Source organism: Calliopsis andreniformis, chromosome 1, assembly GCF_051401765.1.
Source record: "Calliopsis andreniformis isolate RMS-2024a chromosome 1, iyCalAndr_principal, whole genome shotgun sequence".
Taxonomy (NCBI): Eukaryota; Metazoa; Arthropoda; class Insecta; order Hymenoptera; family Andrenidae; genus Calliopsis; species Calliopsis andreniformis.
In genome coordinates, this window is record NC_135062.1 from 11,560,659 (window position 1) to 11,579,188 (window position 18,530).

Below are 18,530 nucleotides of genomic sequence, written 5' to 3' on the forward strand. Positions count from 1 at the left end.
CTCCATCAGAAGCATCAAACTATCGCTCATACAATACAAAAATAATATCTTCCCCAATGTCAGATTTCAACCAGCCTCCTCACTGTCTCATAAATCACCTTCTTCCTTTTGCTAACCATTTACTTATCTACTTATGCCATTTCCTACTTCACCATGCCTCCTAGCACCCATCTACATCCTCTACATCTCCCAACAGCAAAGTCGCGAATCCCTCGACTTCGCCACAGATCAACGCACCGTATCTATCTCCTCCAGCACCCCTCGCCCCATCTCACCCTTCATTCCCTCCACCCTGTACACCAATTTCCATACCGCCAATAAAACCTAGCAGCCCCACCGCGTAAGATCGTCGTCACACGCGGCATTCTCGAGCCAGTTCGGCCCTATCATTCCTCTCTGCCGCCTTTGCATTCGATTCATCAGCGCACGGGATTCCGCTGGTGGGGGTAGTCTGGGAACGTCGGCTACCGCCGATAGACGGCGTCCGACGGAACAGTTCATTTCTGTAATGGCCGCCGTCTGGCGTTGTCGGTGAATCGGTGCCTTTCGTATTCTCGCGAGTCGAACGTTCCATCGCCTCGTAACCGTTCCAACCGTTCCACATCGGCACGCGTCCAGCCGACGTTGACAAACACCGAGGATCGCGGCGCAGGGTGCGCGTGTGCAACAGCCATCGGTGCATCCCCGTCTCGTACGCGGCCCACACCGAGGTGAATTCAAATTCGGATGCGCGGCGGTGCCCCCCCGTGTTTACTCGCCCGTGGCCGCCGAGGGTGCCGCAAGGAGTCGAGGATACGCTGATAGCGGCCGCTGGGTCACGCGATGCGACCCCCCCTCGCGGGTCGCGACGCGCCAGGGTGGACGCGCGATCTTATCGAGCGTAGCCTCGCTTTCGGACAGTAAACAAAAGTGACAGCGTGCGCGGATGCCGCACGGCCGTGTCCACCGTCTCGTACGTGCCTGTCGACGCCGTTTCACGCGTTGCTCCTCGCGAGCGATCCGAATTCCCTCGCCTGGTTCAAGGTCTTCTAAAATCATCCAAACGCCACGCTGCCAGCCGCGGGCCCCCAGTGAGTTCCGCGGCGCTTTCGCGATCGAACGTCTTTCGAGCGTGTCCGAGACGACGACAGTCGATCGCGGTTTTTCAACCCCTGGTTCTGCTCTTCGTGGGACACCTTCGGGATTTCGCGCAGGAGAGCCGCTGGGACGTGAGCCTCCGTGGACTGAGCCTTCGTTTGTACAGGTATGGTGCAGGGGTCTGAGGTTGCTTCTTTTTTGAGGACTCTGGAGAGGCGCAGTGTTTTGAACCGAGGTGGAGTGTTTTGGAGCGAAGCGCCGAGGGAGTGGAAGGGGAAGTTGGGTTGTTGGGTTGTTGGGTTCTTGTGTTTTGGATGTGGTGCTGGTGGCGAGGTGAGAGGTTATTTAGGGAGTCTAGTTATGTTTCTTTGGGGAGATCGAAGTCGTGTTTTTGGAGGTTTGGTTCGCTGATTTTTCAAGATTTGCGTGTTTCGTTTGTGGAGGTTTGGAGGCTGTTTGTGTATTGAATTCGGGTACTTGGAAATCTGTGTTTAAACTGTGATTGTGGGTGACTGTACCTTGCTGTGATAAACGTTGAGTGATGTAAACGTATTTTACGATTACTGACACGGTATTCGGAGAAATTCTGGAATATCACCTGGATAAAATTAATTTCATGACGATGTATGAAGAAGTGAGAGTCCATAGTGTATAAATACCTTTCCCTAAGGGTTAATATTTGCTCTTCTGATCATTATTTTGATAATTCGAGTCAGTGGTCAAACAGAAAACAGTGCACACATGTTATTTCATAATTAAAATCACATAATATTAACATTAAAAGAACCGAAGTTTCTCTTTACTGAACAGTAAAACCACGTGATTTTAAGTCAGCTGTATATATCTGCTACTTACTCCATTTCAACTTCCAGTGGTCAATTTCCAGTTACATACAGGGTGAATCATTTAAATCTTTCATTCAAATTTACTTTTAAACCATATGCTGTGTAAACAAATATTTAAACTGCAAAGTGTGGATGGAGTAATAAAGAAATAAACAAATATTCATGTTCATAAAAAAATATTTCGGTCAAAAGATGTCTGTATAAAGAGGAACACTTTTATATCAAAATATGAAGGTCACACTGAGTTTTTTGTCATAATGCCATTCGAATGTCTATTGAATACAGAATAAAAAATTATTAAGGTACATAAAGCAAAAAATTAATACCATTTTTATACATCATATAGTAAAGTAAATTTGTAAATAGTAAATATGCAAGTAAATTTAGGTGAAAGAGTTACTCACCCTGTATCTCCACATTCTGAACGTTGAACAATTAATTTCACCAAGCTTGCAAATAGATCATTTTCACCCATTCGATTCTCCTAGTGTTAACATAACGTATCGCGGTGTTAACAAATTCGCGATTGCAATGCTGGTGTCCGAAATGGGGTCAGGATTTTCCTGTCTTGTTCTGCAGTGGCTACTCATAGCGTTTCTAATTAGATCGCCTCGGTCTTGTAATTGTAGTGTGTAATTCGTCTCGAATCGCATTTCTCGCGTGTGAAAACGATCACCGTGGAAGAAGTAGCACTGCTTTGTAAATCAAATCGTCGTTCGTACACGGTGCTGTGCACCACCCATCGCATTCGGCCAAACGTGTGCATCGTAGACACGCGTCCGCGTTATTTAACAAATTCGTCCGCATTCCAGGGGTTAAAGACTTGGCGTATCATGCAAGGCACGCTCGAAATTCGTAATTGCCCCAGCACGTTTCAGTTACTAACACGACGTTATAATGACGCCTGACAGCGGTGATAATTAAGAAAGAGAGCTTAGAGTGAAGGGGATGGTTGAGAGGAAATTGCAAAAAGAGTAAATGTTTGCTTTAGTTTTTGTTTTGAGACCAAGAATCATCCGTATCAATCGTAGATAAGGACTCTGGGCACTTGATATACTTGGTATTCACACATCAGTGTTGACATTTTCGTCAGATGACTAATGAAACAGCATGTTTTTGTGTACTGGAGTATTTAAGGATGATTATGAAGAGACTGTGAAGGCTGGTGCGATTTCAGGTCTTTTGATATCTGTAATTGAATCTAAATATATCAAGGTGCTAATGGACTCCAATACGAATGATTTTAAATCTTCAAATTTGTAGATATATAAATTTTCAAACATTTAAAGGCATTCCTACTGGTTTACACTTTCGAGACGCAGTATTTTAACCTTGAGTGATTACACCTAGGTGTGATAAGAGATAAGGATGAGAGGAATGAAACCTGAACGAAGACTTGATTGAAATATTCTAACTTGTAGGTGTTTTCGACGTATTGTATATTTTTGAATATTCTGTGTCTTCCATACTTCTTTGCACATTTAAATGTGTTTAAGTGAATAAACATCCGTAGCCTAATTATAACTTTGTGTTGTATTATGGCATCAGTGTCTTGCGCCAAAAAATCTAAAGCGAACTGAAGCTCCGAAGAATCTTTTTAGGAGTGACTCATCCTGTTCACTCTCCTGCATTTAAATGTGTAATTTACATTTGTCGAGCTAAGAATCATAGTGGTGTAATTTAGTACTCTGTGTTAGATTTCTCTATTTATTCAATGAGAGACAAATCTTTTTTGCATAGTAGATAAAAAAATTGTAGATCTCTATAAAGGTAGAAGGATGAATGAGTATACTTATCTGCATCATTACTCACATTTTATTGCCATTTTAACAGGTTGTTTGAACATAATTATTGTATAATGTTGACTTACAACTTAGATCAAGTTATACTTTAGGTCACTTCAAATCAAACTATGTTAAAAATCACTAAGTGAAAAAGGTGATCATCAAAAATTCTCAAAATTTGTTTTTAGCATTGCTATGATCCTTAGTCCCTCATTTACACTAACTTGCATAAGTATTTGGACACTTTCAGAGTATTGGAAATGCATACAATATAATTGTAGTAAAATTCTTTAACATAATTTTGGCTACATAAGGTAGATATCCCAGTAGATACCTGAAAACAAGCCCTAATTTTATTTAATTTTAAACTTCAATTCTACGCAGCATTGTGTCTCTATCTATCCAATGCAAACTCAGACTCTCGCACTGTTGCTCACTCACTGAGACATTCGACATCCTAAGTGTCCAAGTATTAGGATACTTACCTTATCTTATCTCAGACAATTATTGTATACAGTTTATAAACACCGACTCATGAACAAGTGTATTTCATGCATTCCCAATACTACAAAAGTGTCGAAATACTTGTGTGCAGTAGTGTACATGAAGCACCATGCAGACTCGCAGATATTGACAATCTTGTTTGGCCACAGATATCTTCCAGAAAAGAGCCAAAGTCTCCTCCGCGAGCGTTCGAAGAGGGGAGCGAGATGTGCCAAGTTTCGTCGTTGCGGATGCCCCATGTGCTTCTCGAGGTCATCGAAGCCCGCCGCTTGCCGCACTGCGTCCGCTGCTAGGACCATGTCCTAGTCGACTGTGATCCCGTTGCGTGATTCCACTGCCAATCCGCGATCGTAGATACCCCTGCCCGTCGAAGCGCGTAAATGTGATGCTGAGATGCCGAGCTGTCGCTCGAACGACGTAGCTCGTCGCCCCTCAAGTCTTCCGAATCGAGCACCGAGGATCGCGTCGTCTATCTGAGCTACGAGCTCGACAAACCGTGTGATGCGGCAGGCAGAGGCGACGACACGTCGTCTCGAATCAAGCCGCCCGATTTTTCCGCGATAATCGCGAAGATGTTCGGCAAGGTGCCACCGTCCAACACGCCTGGACCACCTGCCAGCGTCGGTTTGGCTGTGAAGTCTTGCGCCAGGCCGACAGGGAGCACGTGTCTGCCCTGCTTCTCCGCTGACGAGACGCCCGGAATGGTGACAGAGGACAAGTCCAAGCCGTGGCGATCGAAGGACAACTGCGCGTCGGTGGTCTCCGAGGCGCCATCCATGGAGGATGGGAAGTCGAAGCTGTGGAGGCCGAAGGAGGCCAACGCTCCCGTCATCTTTGAGGCGCCGTCCATCGAGGACAAGGCGAAAGCCAAGAGGACGAAGGAGCCGGGCCTGCTCGAGTCGAGCGTCGAGGATAAGTCGAAATGTTGGAGACTGAAAGACAGCTGTAACGCTACTACTGTTGTATCTGATGCGTCTTCCGCGGAAGACAAGTCGAAGGTTAGGAAAAGCAAAGAGACTGAGGGTCTTAGTATTGAAGATAAGAAGTGCTCGAGGTCGAAGGAGAGTAATCCAGTGGTCCCTGATGTGGTTGAGGATAAGTCGAAGGCTTGGAGAGGGAAGGACTCGAGTAACTGTGGAGGCGCAGAGTCTTATAGCAGCTCTCAGGCTTCTGGTCCCTCGGGGAATGTTTCTCAAGCATCGGTCGCGTACGTGGAGGTCAGCAGACCCTGCAGGACTGAGTCTATCTGCTCCGTTACGAAGTATTGTTCCAAATACCCTGCCAAGGAGACGACCCAAGGAAGGAGTTTGGCATCTAAGCAGTCGTCGAACTCTGGCGTCCACAAATGTTCCTCGAACCCCAACTGTCCCAGCTTCGCGAAGCCTTCCGGCTGCGCGTCTTCGAACGCTACCAGCAGCAAGTCTCAGCGACTCAGTTCTACCACTCTGAGCACTCTGAACGTGGAGCCTGTACCAAAGGAGTCATCGAAGCTCGCGAAGAAGCACCTCGGTTTGAATCGCGAGTTTCTCGCGGCCAAGGAGCAGCATCTGTCCACTGGAAAGTCTGCGTGTAGAGAATCGCAGAGAAACGCGGTTTCTCTGGCTAACAAATCTTCCATGAGGTCTTCCGACGCAGGGTACACAGTGTCGAACAGCAAGGGTCGACCCGAGCCCACCGAGGAGCCAATCAGTTCTTCGAGTACAGACTTTTCGTCGATCCCTGTGATCCAGTCGATCAACGAATCCTGCCAGAAGTCTATGAGCAAGTTGTACGACGAGGACACGACCGATTCCTCGGTCGTGTCGACAGCCTCGTCGAGCAGCTGCGAGAGGAGCTGCAGGGGGGACTTCGCCGCGTCCACGCCGTCGAAGGACTGGTCGAAGAGCAATGGCGACGCGTTGCAGCAGAGCTGCATTTCCTGTTTGCCGCAAGATCTCCCTACGGAACTGCAGCTGTCCTCGCCGAGGAGTTATAAGGAGCGGGAGAAGTGCCGTGATCCGTGGCGACCCACCGAAATGGAAAGCAATATTTGTGGACTGACGGTGTGTCCTGGCGATACGTATCAGGATACTGGCTCTAAAAGGAGGACAGGAGCTTCCTGCCAGGCGCTGAGGCACGCGGTCGCCTCGCTCAATCGATTGGACGATTTTTATATGGAGAAGATCGGGGCGGGATTCTTCTCGGAGGTCTTCAAGGTGAGTTCACTTTGCTTTATTTACAATTTTTAATCGCTGGAAGATCAATTAAATAGGTTGAAGATCTGGTGGGTGTCTAGGTATAACTGGGTCAAATTCTTTCGTTTAACTATTATTTGGGTTGATAGGAAATAATAGGTCTGGGTTAATAGGAAACTAGGGACTCTTTAAGATGGTTAAAATTCTAAAGTTCACGTAAAATGTGTCTGACATTGGACTTAATCTACTGTGAGCGCGCGTTAGTCCAGGCACAGTGATATCAGTAGAATAAGCCTCAAAGTCAGACGCATCTCACGCAAATTTGAACAAAAATGTATCTACTGGTTTTGTTCTGTCTATCCAAGCTTAAAATAGACTAGAATTAGTATTAATGTCCAGGTACCAAGACACGGTCGACTATTAGATCATTTATCTCACTGTTGAAAACTTCTGACACCTGTTATCGAACACCCTGTACAGCAAAAATTAATTACCTCTACGATACTCATAAAAATATGCACTACTTTATCTTTACGACACGTATTACATGTTTAATTAAAATCGGAATTAGGAATCCCAATTAATATAATTGAGTAACATATAGATCAGGAGTTACACTCGAGTGACCGTCTAATAAAATAGTAAAACAAATAAATAGAGTCTTAATGATCTAACGTTTTCTCGTGTTCGGTTTCATAATATTAAAGCCACTAGGAACGTTATATATCACTTGAAAACTATATTCGTGACTGAATTAGGAAATTGCAATTAGGATATCCGCAGTTAGAAATGTTTCCTCTTTGTTATAACAACATTCCTGCATTTCTTCAGGCATTATCCACACATCGTGCATATTACCCGCTCGGTTCGCGTTATCGTCCCGTAGATTAGCATCACAGCGAAGATTAGATACGGACGAGTACAACGCGTTCCCCGAGCGTGTCTTTAGATCGTGTTCTCATAAAATTAATTCCACCTGCGATCACGTGATTAGTCGCTGGTAACGAACAGACGGGCGTTTTTTCCTCGAGGATTCTTCGCGCTGCGGGCGCAATTACGAGTTTCTCCCTGGGTTTCGTTTTGCGAACGCTCCTCGTCCCGCGAGTCAACGATCGCTTGGTAGAAATTGATCAGTAAATCAGGAAGAATTGGGTAGAAATATGAGCAGATAATACCCGACGTTCTTACCTCGCGGACAAAGCGTAGTGACATAACGATGCGCGGGTAATCTTGCAGCTGATTTACGTAAATCGTCTTCTTTCTCGTTCCCTCGAATTTACGATGGCGACTCGTAAGAGAAAGATCGTCTTGGAAGTATGTTGGTCAGGGCTGGTTACTCTCGACGCGCCTCTCCTCGCATAAGTGTTTTGCACTCGCCTATGCAGATTCGTGGCGCGAATATATCCCGTCTGCAGATTAATTCCATCGCGTATGAAATGTTTTACGCGCGGTGGAACGTTACATCACTTAATTAGTACTAACACCCGCGGCCTGAGACCGGAGAAACGAGGAAAAGGAATCAGGCCTCGGTTCTGGAAACTTTATTCGAAACCTTCAAATCGCTCTCGACCGACTTGGACCTGAAAATTTCCCTTTTTCGGTGGGGAGGAGAGATCCGCGCGAGGATCGAAAGAACGCGGAGGATCATCACGCGTGAGCAGCCGCGCTACATTCCGAAGGAAAAGTTTCCATAGAAATGCCAGTTGTTCGCATACAGAGACGCATAAGTAGGTTTCTCCATGGCGCGGTGCTGCACTGCCGCGATGTCCTGGAAGGATGTTATAAGTCACAATATCCTTCTGCTTTGCAACAGCTTCCTCTATTGCGCGTTCGTTCGTTCTTCTCCTTTCTTAACCACCGGCCCTCTTATCCGTCCATCTGACTCTTTCGCTACGCCTCTCTTTCACTAGCAATTAGAGCCCACGACACGAATAGGAATTTCGTTGAGTGGCTGCTTTGCCTTCATTTGCTTCATTTAGGTTGAGATTCTGAGTCTGAACACTGAGGTGGGAGAATAAAAATTGGGGGACTGTTTTTGAAAAGAGAAAGATACTTGGTTTTAGTCTTTCAGATTAAGATTGTGAAAGTTCGTTTTTGTTGAAATCATTTTTAAGATGCTGCAGGGGTCCAAGAGTCCTGAAATTGTTGGTTTTTAATTTCAACAGATTTTTCATATTTTTGTATCTACAGTTTGTTAGAAGACTATTTTGTGATAAAGTGTCCTCGAAATTTGGAGAGGCCTTGAGAGAGAGTCTATAGATTTTTATGAAATTATAGAAATTAAGGTTATTGATTTATTATTGAATATTTAAAAAACTTACATTAATTTTGTTAAATTTTCACCCACTGGAAAAATGCTTATAATACCTCAATAAATTTATTGCCCCAGTTCAGATGTCGTCAGCTCAAATATTATCTACCATAAACAGCAACTTTCATCCCTCATTAGAAGCCATAAATAACAAAAACTATTCCACGTACCTATACTTACATATTTCGTTTAACTTCATTACATTTTATCTGTCTCTATAAACTGAATACTGCGCGATAAAACTTTCCATCGAAAGTAGACACCAGTCCCCTTCTCCATCGCAGAAAAAAATATTCAGGCAATTCGTGAGACGATTTCGCGGGATGCACGTATCGAGTCCTTAACCCTGGACAAGTGGAAAGTCGCTCCAGTTGATCGACTATTGACAAACCTGTCATTTGCGCGCGATTTATCTATCCCTCGATGATGATTAATGTTGCAGTGGTATTATTGTAAGCTATCGAACCATTGACCCGAGAACCTTGATCAGAGGGTAATTTCGCATCGGTTAGATACGGTATAAATAGGTCAACAGGAAATTGAGTACGCGGCAGCGGCGATTCCTCCTTCGTTGCATAGCCGGTTCGTTTAAAAATAAATCCACCGCCGCGTTCATCGGCGCCCTATGGAGAATCCTCGTGTTGCGTACCGTAGGTCAAAATCTTCACGTCCTCGAACTGCATCGAATTACACCGACACCGTTTCCCGATAACGAGGCATCGAGCGCTGTTGATTTTGAAACGGGTTCAAGCGTTCAATTGATTGCCTCAGTTGCTTGACCCCGACTCTTACTCCCAAGGATCTGCCAAGAATCAAGTTCAATGCCTCTTATCTAAACGACGGTTAATTGCTTCTGGGTTTATAGTTTACAATTCCATCTTAATCAGATTTCCTGCGCCTCGAGTCGTACTGCACCGAGCTCCGTGGAAGTAAAAGGCTATCCAGAACGTTTCTTATACGATAATAATAACCCAGCTAGCTCATAAATATTCCCGCGAATAAAAGGAATCTTCTTCAACAGATCTTTCCATTGTACTTTCATTACATACTATCTAAATACATCGCAGCTTTCCCTCTCCAAAGCAAACGCAAAGGCTATAACTGTCCGGAAATGAGTGCACCACAAGTTATTCGTAATTACACGACCAATCTGCTTACTTAGCGTTCGCCTGGTTTGTTGTGTTCTTTATTGAAATATTCGTCGAGTAAGAGGCTTCGCGTTAAAGCAGAGATACACTCGGCTAACATACTTTTCCCCGAGGAATTAATAACGAAGCTCGGGGTCGCGTCCTTGGTGAATGTCATCGCGCGGGAGCCCGACGCGAGTCGATTTGCGCGAAAGTTCCAGCTGGGTGAAAGTCACGAAAGTCGATCGAGGATGCCGCAAAAAAATCGGAAGTTCTCGGAGGCGGCGACGTAAGGTCAATTTGATTCTGAATTCGGATTCTTGGCACCGACTCGAGATCGCCACGGTTGCTCGGCGTTTTGGCAAGACGCTTAGCGCGATCCTCTGTCGAAGAATTCATCTTCTTGGTCAGGCTGTGGCCACTGCCAACTAGAAAGAGCGAATAGCCTCTCTTTTAGAGGCTTGTCGCCGAAGAGCACAATGTTGCGCGGTAGAGACATGGCAATCTGTCTCGAATTTCAAACCGGAATTTCTCTGTCAATCGTCGTGAAATGTCGTCAGGGCATACTTTGGCGAGGATAGTCTTCGCTAATGAACACGCTAGCGTAACAAAAATATTCGGAACCCTATCTATTTTGGCAGCGTTGCACCCGCCTCGCTGCAATGAATCGTTGGAATATGTTATCTGTACCGCGACAACTTTTCGCGTCGTGAATCTGCTCCGTGAACGCGGTTACGAAAGAAGGAATGCTTGGAGTCATGTCAAGCGCCGGGGTAATTGTTGCTTCCCTCTTTCGCGATCAATGTCGCTGTTTTGATGAATTATTGATGTAGTCTTTGGGGGACAGGTTGAGAAAACGGCTGTCTTTGCAAACATTTATGCAACTTCGTGAGGGTTTAAGGTGAACATCAAAATATTGTGGACTTCTACATTTTTGCAAATTTGAAAATTTGAATATCAGGAAATGTTAAACAGTTGCATATTTGATATCTAAAAAATTTTCAAATTTGAACAGGTGTTTTATGTTTGATAGTATGAATATTTTAAGTCTTTTACATTTGAAAATTTGAATATTTAAAATTTTTTAAATTTGAGAATTTGAATATTTGAAACATTTTAAATTTGAAAATTTGAATATTTGAATATTTGAAACATTTTAAATTTGAAAATTTGAATATTTGAAATTTTTAAATATACAAATTTGAATATTTAGAACTGTTTAAATTTGAAAATTTTAAAACTGTTTAAATTTGGAAATTAGCACCTAGTACGAGCACAAAAAACCTTCCATCATCTGAGTTTTCATCATTGAAAGTTTGATCTTTTCATTTTTACATTTTTCGAGTGCCACGTCTCTACGAAACCCCTTTCAGAGGTGCTTTTAAGGGAGGATAACGATCACACTCTCTTACGTTTCAGTTTACGTGTTGTTCCTCTTTCGCAGCTTCTCCATCGCGATCTTGCGGTGACTCTCCGAAATTGAACGACAAAACGGAGGCTCCGCGGCCAAAACAAAAGGAAAAGAGCCACGAGAGCCGCGGAGGGGTGGCGAAATGAAAAGACGCGGCGCGGATCTATTTTTGCGCGACACGTTCAACTTCGATCGTTGTCTCGCCAGTCTCCCGCGCGATGAATCCGAAATTTTGAGCGAAACTGCTGCTCCAAAATCGCTGAGCCCTTCTTTCTCTCCATCGAGCTGCTAGCCTTGACTCTGAAAGAAAAGCGCGAAGCTTTCGTAATTGAAAGGTCGATTGTTTGTACGATACAGAAGATTATTTTCGCGACAGCTTTTATGTAACAGGTTGTGTACTCGATCGTTGAATCAGCGGAGATAAATGTCGCAAAGATTGTTACAAACGTGTCGCAAGGTCCTTCAGAAGCGCTCTACAAACGACCACCGTGATACTACTCTTTTGTGTAGTATAGTAGGTCGACAGTGTCTTCTCGTAATCGTTCGCGTAATGATTTAGCAGAATTTCGCTCGTAATTAAAAGTCGTTACGAAGTCCAGTGATTTCGAAGCGAATTCGAGGCTCGTCCTTCTTTGTCGTCATTATGAGAAACGGGTTATAATTAAACTTGCTCGCCTGGATGCTACGAAGAATGCTTTCCAAGTGTATCGATTTCTTCGCGAATGAGATATGTAGCATGAAACTACAAGACAAATGAATTTCGTGTTCGAAATGAATTTGAAAGGATTTTAGCTTCTGAAGCAACTGTTACGTTAGAGGTGTCTGGTTATAATTACACTTTTCTTGTTGGTATTCTTGGTATACGGGATTATTTACGAGGCAGACGATTACGTTTCGAAAATTTGAATACAGAAATTGAAACGAATAACTTTTTCTTTTTTTATTACGCTGTGTAATCCTCTACGGGACTATTAGCAGTACTTATACATAATTACATTGCGGGCTACATAGCTGGAAAAATAGCTAAGAAACTATTAAAGATATTAAACTAATCTTGACAATTAGAATATTGAAATATTTGTGAATTTGAAAGTTTGAATATTAGAGTATCTGTTTGTGCGAAAACTGAAATATCGAAATAATTGTATATTTCAGGATTTGAATATTTGGAAGTGTACGCATTTGAAAATTTGAAACTTTTTTAAATTTCAAAATTTGAAGTTTTTAAAATTTAGATATTCATAAACTGATATTTTTAAATATTTTGATACCCTATTTGAATATTCAAATAATTAAAAGATGCGAATATCAAGCATTATTATAACTCATAAGAATCGTAACAATTACTAGGCACCGCTGCACTTCTGATTAGAAATGCCTCGCGTCCATTAGAAACGTTTCACGAATCCATTTGCTCGAGCAATCCACTATTCTTGATAGCCTCTTTTCGTGCCTGGGGACCACACGTATCAAGAATTTAATGTACCGATCACGAGTGTTTTCGTAACGCACGTTGCATCGTGCGAATCCCCATCCACGCTCCCTATTAAGTTTTCTCGTCCAGCCAGCGACGCTTTCCTCATTTCAAATTGAACTCGAGCCGACGTGGAATAAAACGAAATTGGCCGAAACGCTGCCTCGCTCTCCTTGCAACATAAAACATATTTGAATTTTACGTAAGGCACTAATTATACGATCGCTGCTGGTTAGAATGTAGCTCGCGAAACAATCAAGGATCTTCCTCATTTCCAGACGTTATCAGACCTTTCGATCGACGTTTTCGAATAACTCCGAGCCTCTTTTCTCCTCGATCGGAATCGACTTAGGGAAAAATGTAAGGTAAATGTCCCAATACTTAAGATATCAAACGTCCCATTAAATAAACAACTGAAAAATGCACCTATCTCAACACTTGAATTGCATATCAATAAGGGTGCAAACACATTGCTGTCACATCACTTGAAATCACGTTACATATTATAGCAAATTTGTTTCATACTATAGCAAAATAAATCTGAACCAAGGAAAAAAACTGACACTATGGATTTGCTATAATATCTGGCGCGATTTAAACTTGAATTCTAATGTATTAGATACACGTAATTAAAAATAAAAACTAGTGTCATAAAATAGTATCCTCAATTTTTAGAACCTCAGAACTGAAGTATCGGTACACATAGTTTTATGTTGTCTACTTACTGAGACATTTGATATCTTAAGCGTTCAGGTATTCGAACATTTACCTTACCTTTATCTCGCGCCGCGCGCGAAGACTTTGGGCCCCGTTGTTCGCCGCGAAACGTGTCACGGTCGACTGGCTCGTTGATAAGGGGAAGAAGCAACTGGGACAAAGAAATCCAAGGATTCCTTCCCTCTAGACTTTTTCCCCCTTCGTTATGCATTATCGATATAAATCACGTTATGGCAGGTGCATCGGGTCGCGCATGGCATGCGATGCAATTATTGTCGTCGCATAGGTAATGCCTGTGTTTACGTTCGCGAGTGTAGAGGGGAATGGTCGGTGAAAACGCGGTAAATTATCGGTGAGGAAATGCTCGATGACAGGCCGCGGCTTTGGCGGTGAGCTGCGCGAACAGGTAGCGAAAATAAGGTCGTTTCACCGTAAACGTTCTCACTGAGCCCTTCTATGAACTGAAACTCTTGCAATTAGATCTGCCTCTGCGAGCAGAAATCTAGGAAACTTGGATCTAATAATAGAACTGTCGCGTGTTAGGGATCATTCTGTGGCTATTAGGCAAAGTAAGTCGTGTTTGCTAGTTAATTGTACTTATGCCTTAATTGAAGTATAGAGGATTGAATCTGTATTTTTAATGAAGGAAGATTGGATTAATACTCAGCTGGAGACATTCGTAATTAGTTTTAGGATATGGAGACTTCTGATTATGGAACAGGCAATTAGGAAAGTGGTCTAAGTCAAAAATTGAGTTCATTAGACTTTGTAAGGTATATTGTGGCAATGCTAAATGAGCAATAAACTCAGTTTTTTTAGATTTCTTACTTAAACTACTTTCATCATTACTGACATGTACATGTGTGAAGTTAATGTGACGTTAATTATTGCCTAGAAAAGGGGTGCGACATAAATTACCAACTTTCATTGCAAAGTCTCATAGCTAGCTGAGAGCAAGAGTTAAGGATTAAAGAAACTTCTGTACTCTTAGAACACAGAAGAAGCTATAATAAAACACAAGTTTCTATTACATTGACGATCAAAACGTCAGTTTTCCTCAATTCCTCGAAAATAAAAAATCGAAGGGAAACAATAGGATCATGAAACAATTTAAGAACAGCTGGTCAAGTTACGTCTGCCACGCGTTCAACGCTCGATCCCGCTCCTCGTAACTAACAACGCGTGCGACGTTACGCTAATCGATCTTAATGACGCGCCTTACGATATTAATACGGACCGTGATATAATTGCTGCATAACTTGCGTGCCAATTAAGCAAACCTCTCGGGCCCCGTGTATCCTGTCCGATCGACTGACGTCGAGACCAAAGGAAAACGAGTTGTTTGTTCTAAAAATATATCATGTTCGACTGTGCAGCAGGGAACAGCGTGACATTGTCAAAAATATTTCTCTGCTTTGAGGATCGATTATCGAGGTTTAACGTAAGAAATGTTGCCCTAGGTATGGATTTTTATTAGTAGGATGGCTGCCTAGTAGATTTCAATGACTCACAGATTTAATCACGGAAGGTAATTAAATTCACACATGTATTCAAATTTTAAACATAAGTATTTTACTTTTAGTAATAAAACGGAGAAAATTTCAGAAGAATTTTAAATTACTCAGCATTGGAAACTAAAGATATTACTTCATAATTTAAAAAATTTGTGTTCAATACATAGAATATAAATTATATTTTTCAAAGAAAAGGAAGATTTACAGATCACAAAAAATGCCAACATAAACCAGTGCACAGAGAAATTGAGAAAGATCTGTGCTGACAGTGGTGAGTAAATACGGAACTTTTAAAAAAAAATAGTCGATGGATTGCGCAACCTGAGCCAAGAAACCCGTCAATCTCGCTCAGCCGACACCAACTTTTCTAATCACATGCAAGAATCTGGTAACCCGGGCAGATGCGTTAACGATCGCCGAACGAAACGACCGATCTACGTCGAAACGAGCGTTGCACAACGATGAAATAACCCAGGCGGTATCGGCTCGATTCGATGTTACGATCGACTCGTGTTAGTGGGGCAACAGGAAGACATTCCGTCACTTTCCAATTCCTCACGGTTGCCTTGCTCGAGGGGCTCTAGGATGTAGGGATGCCGATCTTCAATCGATTTTTCAAAAGATTCATTTTTTTACAGCATCTTTCGCTGGTCGATTTTATCTTGAATTGATCTTTCAGTACAATTTTGTATTTTTAATTTAATTTCTATTTTAAAAGTACTTACAATTTCTTATTTTTAATTTACAAAAAGTTTTGTCAACATTTTTTACTAATTTATTTGACCTCTATTTGTGTCCAAAATTTAATATTTTAATCAGTATTATTTTGTGTAGCAATTAATTTTGTTTAATGTTTACATATCGTTTTTCGCTTCTCCTGAGAAACGTAGATACTTCTTTGAGTTTTGTCTCTTTCCTGGCAGGTGTGTGATTTAGGGTGCAAACACACTATTATCACATCACATAAGATGTGATAGACCTAACAGATATTAATAGAGAACAACGACAAAAATTTGGAGTCAGTAATGAAACCATTTAGAAGTTTAAAAGCAAATATCAGGTGACCAGCAATACGTCTTTTTTCAATAGATAGTAAATTCAGTTTTTATTGAAACCCTGCATGGTCACTAATATAAACATGATGACCCATGCGGAAAATAGCACAGACGCAAAAAAAACGATGTTACATCCTCTCAATTTGATCAGTCAGACAAGATTCCACCATTCAGTCTATACGCAAGCAGCTAAAGAAAACCCAATCACGCTTCTCTAGAACGAGCCACATAAACACCTCCCGATCAGAATCTCAGATTTCATTTTCGTCACATCTAACGACACGTAACCATGCATTCAGGAAGTTGGAATCCATCGTGATCGGCGATCGTGCGTGTTGTTTACAGGAACACTAGAAACTCCCGTCTCTCTTTCGAAATACCGCGTAGACAATTAAGTCGCCCGCGGCTGCGTGAACTTCCGCTGGTTTCCGGTCGCGCGCGGTTATCGCCGCGGAAAGAGAGAGGATTCCCGATCGGGAAGAGGAGGCTCGCGGGCACGGGCCCAGGCCCCGCGTTCCAGGGCCCGCTGGCTCTCCGCTTAATGAATCGGTCGTGGAACGAAAATGAGCGAGGAACGAGGAGCCGTAATAGAGAGGCTCATTAGAGAGTGTTCGTACTCCATGGCCAACGCGGCGTGACCGGCTTTCTCGTCTGCTCCGAGCATTCTTATTTCGTTGGAGGAAGGAAATGCCCGCGGCGGACTTCTCCACTCGCAGGCAAGGTCGTCGTTTCTATCGCGTAGCCTGCCAGAACTTCTGAGCGGTCGTTCGCCTGCGCCGCGGCCTTACGAAGGTCTCGAGACCGCGCGGTGTTACGGATGGACTGTGGATTTTTATGCATTTATGGAAATTCGAAATATGTGGAGGGTTACACGAGGTGGTTCACTTAAGGAAGACTACCTATATATCTGTTTTTCTAATTGGGATCACGTGAGAAATATTTTGCGCGCAATTTGAATGCAAGGAATGTTTTCTTTTTTCTTTTTTTTTTTTTTTTTTGAAGTTTCAAATAAAATGTTTTATGTCGTCACAAGTGGATCAGATATGTAGGTGGGCTTATTTAAGTGGATCATACTGGGGAATGTATATAGTAGTAAAAAATATAGAAAGTATGAAAAATAAAGTGGAAATTATAGTGTTTGGGAGACGAAGTGTGTTTCTATTTAGGTTGCACTTTTTTAATTGTGTCTAGGAAAATATGAAATAGTATAAAAATCCGCGGTCTAGTTATGTACCAATATTTAAAATGAAAGTAAGTAAATCTTTGTATCTAAAGATTAATTAATTAACTCTTGTACACTGTTTGAGTCAATTAAATTCGAAATTTAAGTTTAATCTGTAAACTTTATTTAATAACTGAGAGAACGAACCTTTAAAGGCAGTTATGACTGAAATTTCATTCTATATGGAATTCGTGTTAATATCGTTTCATAAAAGAAACGTAACGACTGGTAACGCTAATTGCTTAGACATCCATTCAAGTTATCAATACTGATATGATACAAACAGTATCTTGAAATAGATTAGTTCTTCCACGTATGTGCTTTGCTGTATACATAACGAACAAACTTGATATTATCTTGATTATAAAAAATAAACACTGTTTGTATTCTACGCTAAGGTATTCAGATAATAGAGGTTCTATCGCATTAATCATAATCTTAACAAGACGCTAAGTCTAAAGTACAGATCACCGTTACTCTCCACAGTATTCGTCCTTTCAAACGATTAAGAAACAGCATTTCGCGCTGTGTAACCAAGACGCTGAGCATCGTCCCTCTTTTCAGCTTCCGCTCGACGATCATTGAAATTTCCCTCGCGCAACTTGTACTGGCGACTGTAAAAGCGAGACCGGAATTCAGCCAAATGAGGAAAAATTCCTGGCCTGGATGCTTAACTCGCTGAAATTTATTCCTTCTGTCGCGCGATAAGGGGCCAGCGGCCGCTGAAGCGAGACGCCATTTCAAATTCGAAACGTCCCGTGACACTCGATTAATCCAGCCGATTAGCGATGCCCGACTGTTGCGCGAAAAATCGACGTCCTCTTGGGAAATGGACGTTTATTAGCCACGAGAGGCTCGAGGCGGTATGTAAATCGCAACGCGAAGCACGGCCGGTTTCTCCGCGGCGAGTGCACGCGAAGTCGCCTCTCAGGAAACCGGTCGAGCACTTTGCAGCCCTCGCAGAGATCGAACAAATCAACCAGCAGTTTCAGCTTCGATAACTGCGTAGACTTATTGTGAAATCCTCGATTGCTTTATCATCTGTCTACTCTCTAAAACGATCGTCTTCGATATGGCGACACTTTCTCGAGCTTTTGGCTCTGACGCCCTTTTTAGGCGCGATCTCGACGCCCAGGCGAAACTGGTTCGACCGATGCCACGCGGTAGCGACGCCAACTTCGTTGCACAAATCATTTTGAAAGACAGATCGAGTGATGTCAGAGATAGGAAATATGAGAAGGATTTAATGGTGTTTGACTACGAGAAATTTTGTAATAAAATTCTTGAGGGGGTATTCTGGTCTAGACTGCAATTT

At 42.6% G+C, this 18,530-nt stretch overlaps 2 protein-coding genes across 2 annotated transcripts in view; both read left to right on the plus strand.

Moving 5' to 3' along the window:
• Positions 1-561: 561 nt before the first annotated feature.
• LOC143181690 (uncharacterized) lies at positions 562-4,521 on the plus strand. The gene is made up of 2 exons (XM_076382233.1): positions 562-1,243; positions 4,360-4,521. Exons 1-2 carry the CDS (start codon positions 926-928, stop codon positions 4,501-4,503), a joined length of 462 nt encoding a protein of 153 aa, XP_076238348.1. The 5' UTR covers positions 562-925; the 3' UTR covers positions 4,504-4,521.
• A 251-nt stretch (positions 4,522-4,772) lies between these two features.
• Cdi (serine/threonine kinase) overlaps positions 4,773-18,530 on the plus strand; it is a 33,634-nt gene continuing 19,876 nt past the window's right edge. Inside the window, exon 1 of the mRNA XM_076382162.1 lies at positions 4,773-6,405. Within this exon, the coding sequence (XP_076238277.1) occupies positions 4,783-6,405 (1,623 nt within the window). The 5' untranslated portion in view covers positions 4,773-4,782. The remainder of the gene's footprint in view (positions 6,406-18,530) is intronic.